At 38.2% G+C, this 5,384-nt stretch overlaps 1 protein-coding gene across 4 annotated transcripts in view; it reads left to right on the top strand.

Annotated features, from left to right (window-relative positions):
* The window catches only part of UGGT1 (UDP-glucose glycoprotein glucosyltransferase 1), a 160,754-nt gene that overhangs the window by 61,605 nt on the left and 93,765 nt on the right, over positions 1–5,384 (top strand). For all 4 annotated transcript variants that reach the window (XM_006754769.2, XM_015571681.1, XM_006754768.2 and 1 more), the window contains exons 16-17: positions 257–392; positions 4,752–4,883. In XM_006754769.2, coding sequence (XP_006754832.1) covers positions 257–392; positions 4,752–4,883 — 268 coding nt within the window. The remainder of the gene's footprint in view (positions 1–256; positions 393–4,751; positions 4,884–5,384) is intronic.

Consider the following 5,384-nt stretch of genomic DNA (forward strand, 5'->3'; position numbering starts at 1 on the left):
ACCCCCCCCTGGGAGGCATATTCGTCTTATACGCCTAGTCCTTTTATACGCTGGCAAATACGGTAACTTAATACCCTCCATGTCCATCCATGCTGTCACAAATGATAATTCATTTTTGTGTGTTTGTCTATTGATGGGCACTTGGATTGCTTCCATATCTTGGCTATTGTAAATAATGCTGCATTGAATATAGGGGTTCATTAGCCAGTTGTAATCTTTGTGATAAGTCCCCCCGCCCCTTCTTTCTTGCACTCAGACTTGGTTTAATCTTCGTGGTTAATGATTCTGAAGATGTGGATGGGATGCAAGATGCTGGAGTGGCTATTATGAGAGCATATAATTATGCTGCCCAAGAAGTGGATCATTATCACGCCTTCCAAACCCTGACACAGGTATGTTTTCATTCAAAATATTTGAAGAATTTTTAAATCTAACTTACTCTAAGAAACAGTATGTGGTAAGAGAATTTGTTATATCTGTAAAGAGAAAAGGTAAGATCACTAGTTAGTGTCTTTTGGTAAATGTGATGTTTTCTACTTGTTTTTAAAAAATGTTTGCTTTTTCCCCTCTTTAAGACCATCATGATATTTTCATTAGGACTCAGTTTATTATTCAAGTCATAAAATTCTTAATGTCTGCTTTCTTCATATTAACTGGAAACTTTTAAATGCCCTAATTTTACATATACTTAAAATTCTTGCTGAAGTTCAAATATAAAAAACTTCATATTCAATAAATTTAAAAAATTATTATATTCAGAAGAAGTTCCAATTACTCTGTTTACAGATTAGTGGTAATCATTGAAAACCATCTGAAGCAATTGATTCTCACCACTTTTATTTTACTTGGAAACATGGAGTCAGTCTGCTGTCTATTATGCTTATTATTTGGAGACTAAAGGCCCGGTGCACGGGATTCGTGCACTGGTGGGGGGGGCGTGGCCTGGGGATTGGCCTACTGTGGGAGTGCCACTCGTCCTGGTCCACAGAGTGGCTGTGGATCTGCCCTCTGAAGGAGCGCACTGACCACTAGGGGGCAGCTCCTGTGTTGAGCATCTGCCCCCTGGTGGTCAGTGCCTGTCATAGCAACTAGTTGTTCTGCCATTCAATTGATTTGTGTATTAGGGTTTTATTATATAGGATTCAGTCAGGGGTGCTTTTTAATTAGTTAAAATTCATGTTTATTTGGCTAACAGTTACCAAAGGCCCTTTTACCAGACCTTGTATTAGCTGTTAGGGATAAAGAAACGGGGTAGGAAGTCACCTGTGTCCTCAGAGAACTTAAAGTCTAGTGGAGACACCTCCAAACTGTGGGAAGGATAGCTGACTATGGCTACACTAGGGCCTCAGACCACACAGAGTGGCCGTGGGCATTGTTAGGGAGGGGACACTGTCCCAGCTAAGTATAGAAAGAACAACCGGAGTAGTATGAACAATGGCTGCAAATTGGAGGTAGTGATTCTAAGTTGTTAATAGGGGTTGAGTAGAGTATTGTGAGAGCCGAGTGGAGAGGAGAACCTGGTTATTGAAGCTAGGGAGTGCACAGGCGTCCAGATCCCAGAGTTAAGCTGCTATTAAAAACGTCATTCTGATCACATATGGAGATGGATCTGATGAAGGTCAGGAGAGTGGCAGGGATGCCGGGCGAGCTGTTGCTGTTTTTCAGCACATTGAGGGTGGCGGGAGTTAGCAGGGCTGGGAGGACAAGGAAATCCAGAGGATGGTGTGTGAAGTCTGCTTTTTAAAGATCCCCCCCCCCCCCATAGCGATGTGATGGAAAGGATAATAGGAGTTTTCATTTATTTTTGTTTATTCTTAATTGCAAAAGTAAAAAAAATTTCATTGTAAATGTTTTCCCCAAATAATATTAAAGTGTGAATTTAAAATTTAGCTGTCTCCGCCCTCTAATCCTGCTCCTTAAAGTTAACCACCATTAAAAGATTGCCTTGTATCCTTCTAGATGTTTAACCGCACATGTATAGACATCTGTTTTATGTCTGCTTTATAAAAACAGGAATTTTTGCCATATATATTTTGCAATTTATTTCCTCTAAACATCATGGACATGAGTTCTTATTTCCAGGATCTATGCTAATAAAAGCCTAGGTGGTCCTCCGCACAATGTCATCACAAGATGGCCGCCACAAGATGGCTGATGCACAGTGGAGGCGGGGCCTCTTGGAGGAGGTGGGTCACAGCAGGGGAGGGCAGTTGTGGGTGGTCAGGCCAGCAGGGGAACGGCTAGGGGGCGATCAGGCTGGCAGGCAGAAGCAGTTAGGGACCAGTGGTCCCAGATTGTGAGAGGGATGTCCCAGATTGGAGAGGGTGCAGGCCACTAGTTACTTACAAATGTTCAGATTTTGAAAAATTTAACATAGTTTTACATTTGGGGCTTATTGTAAATACGAACAGATTGGGTCATTTTAGCAATATATAGTTTCTAAGAAGACATCTTAAAAATACTATCAAATTGAATACAACAATACATTAAAAAAAATAATATATCATGATAGAGTGGGGTTCATTCCAGGGGCACAGGATGGTTTAACACACACAAATCAATCAATACAATACACCACATTAACAAAACAAAGGATAAAAATCGTATGATTTTATTAATAGATGCAGAAAGAGCATTTGATAAGATACAATTTCAGAAAAGAAATGGAGCCCTAACTGGTTTGGCTCAGTGGATAGAGTGTCAGCCTGCAGACTGAAGGGTCCCAGGTTCGATTCTGGTCAACGGCATGTACCTTGGTTGCCGGCCCATCCCCAGCAGGAGGCAGCTGATCGATGTTTCTCTCTCATTGATGTTTTTAACTCTCTATCCCTCTCCCTTCCTCTCTATAAAAAAAATCAATAAAAATTAAAAAAAGAAAAGAAATTGCAAAAAAAAAATTCCTTTTGCAATTGTCACCAGAAGAATAAGATACCTAGGAATAAACTTAACAAAGGATGTAAAGGACCTATATACCGAAAACTACAAAGCATAATTAAGAGATGAAAAAGACACAACACAATGGAAAGATAGTCTGTTTGTGGATTGGAAGAATCAACATTGTTAAAATGGCCCTATTACTCAAAACAATATTTAATACAGATTTAATACAGTCCCCATCAAAATTCCAATGTCATTTTTTAATGAATAGAGGGAAAAAATAATCAGATTTGTGTAGAATCACAAAAGACCCCGAATAGCCAAAGCAATCCTGAGAAAAAGAACAAAGCCAGAGGTATCACACTACCTGACTTCCAATTATACTACAGAGGTATGATAATCAGAACAGCATGGTACTGGCAGAAAAACACAGATCAATGGAACAGAATTGAGAGCCCAGAAATAAAACCACATGTAAATGGGCATATAATTCTTGACAAAAGGAAACAAAAACACACAATGTAGAAAAGAAAGCTTCTCCAATAAATGGTGCTGGGAGAATTGGAAAGCCACATGCAAATGAATGAAACTAGATTGCATTTCGTCCTCATGTACAAAAATTAATTCAGAATGCATAAAAAACCTAAATATAAGATCTGAAACAATAAAGTACATAGAAGAAAACATAGGAACTGAACTTAATGGACTGGACCTTGATCTTAGCAAACATTTTATGAATATGACCCCAAAGGCAAGGGAAGTAAAGGCAAAAATAAATGAATGGACTTTATCAAACTAAAAGGCTTCTGTGCAGCAAAAGAAACTGCCAAAAAACAAAAAGGCAACCGACCAGATGGGAGGTGATATTTGCAAACGACAGCTCCCAAAGGTTTAATATCCAAAATCTATAAAAAAACTCATACAATTCACCACCAAGCTAACAATCCAATAAAAAAATGTGCACTTCTCCAAAAAGATAAGTGCCCAATGGATATATATGAAAATATGCCCAACCTTAGTAGGTAATAGGAAAATGCAAATCAAAACTACAATGAGATACCACCTCACACCTGTTAGAATGGCTGTTACCAACAAGACAAGTAGTAACATGTTGGAGAGGTTGTCTGGAGAAGGAAACCCTCATTCACTGTTGGTGGGAATGTAGATTGTACAACCACTGTGGAAAACAGTCTGACAGTTCCTCAAAAAATTAAGACTAGGGTTACCATGTGACCTAGCAATCCCTCTCCTGGGTATCTACCTGAAAAAAACGCAAAAGCGTTTATTTGCAAAGATATATGCGCATCTGTGTTCATTGAAGCATTATTCATTTTGGCCAAGACATGGAGACAACCGAAGTGTCCTTCGATTGAGGATGGGATAAAGAAGATATAGTGTATACAGTATATATTATGGAATACTACTCAGCCATAAGAAAGGATGAAATACTACCATCTGCGACAACATGGATGAACCTTGAGAATATTATGCTGAGTGAAATAAGTCAGTCAGAAGAAGCTAAGAACCCTATGCTATCGCTAATGTGGATTATGAACTGAAACGTAGATACAGAGAACAGGATGGTGATTGCCAGAGGGAACGGGTGGGAGGGTAGGGAATAACGGGGCCTAGTGTTTGGTGACTGAAGATGATTTGACTTTGGATGGTGGCACACTAGAAACCTGTTAATACATTTAATTTTAAAAAAAAGAAGGCATATTGAGGTATATGGAAAAGAGAGTTGCTATTCCCTATTGACCCCATTTGACCTTTTAAGAAAAATAGTCATGTTTTCCTCCACATTCATTAATCTTTTGTAATAAACACTCTGAAATTTAAAAGTGTTATTGGTTAACCAGTTATTTTTTTTCCAGATATATAACAAAGTAAGGACTGGAGAAAAGGTGAAAGTTGAACATGTGGTCAGTGTCCTGGAGAAGAAATACCCGTATGTAGAAGTGAACAGCATTTTGGGGATTGATTCTGCTTATGATCAGAATCGGAAGGTAAGAATTCTTCGGCATTTCTCATTTGACTACAACACGGTACTTTTCTTACCTCCCTCTTTTGATGTTGTTGTTTATAGTGGTGCTGGTTAAAGTATTAGGTACTAGCATTTAAAAATTTAGAAACCAGATGACATCTCTGAGCTTGCAAATGTAGTTTATATTTCAATTTTGTGAAGATAATGATTTTTTAGCTGGCATGTTAAATTGAAAAGCCTTTTCATTTTCACAATGCAATGTTAGTACTCGTATGATATATATTCTGTATAAAATCTATTGTAAGTATGATGTATGACTGATAGCCAGGATATGAGGTATGACAGTGTGTATCATTTATAGTTATTCAGGCTAAAGATGAAAATGTCTTAAGAAATGTAATAAACAGTATGGCAAAATGTGGTAATAAAAGTATAGAGAAATATTTGGAAATTTTATTTGAAGCTCGTATGTTCCTTAGGGCAATATTAAGTACAGTAAAGCTCTTAACCTATTGCAAGCAGG

This window comes from Myotis davidii, unplaced genomic scaffold, assembly GCF_000327345.1.
Source record: "Myotis davidii unplaced genomic scaffold, ASM32734v1 scaffold113, whole genome shotgun sequence".
Taxonomy (NCBI): Eukaryota; Metazoa; Chordata; class Mammalia; order Chiroptera; family Vespertilionidae; genus Myotis; species Myotis davidii.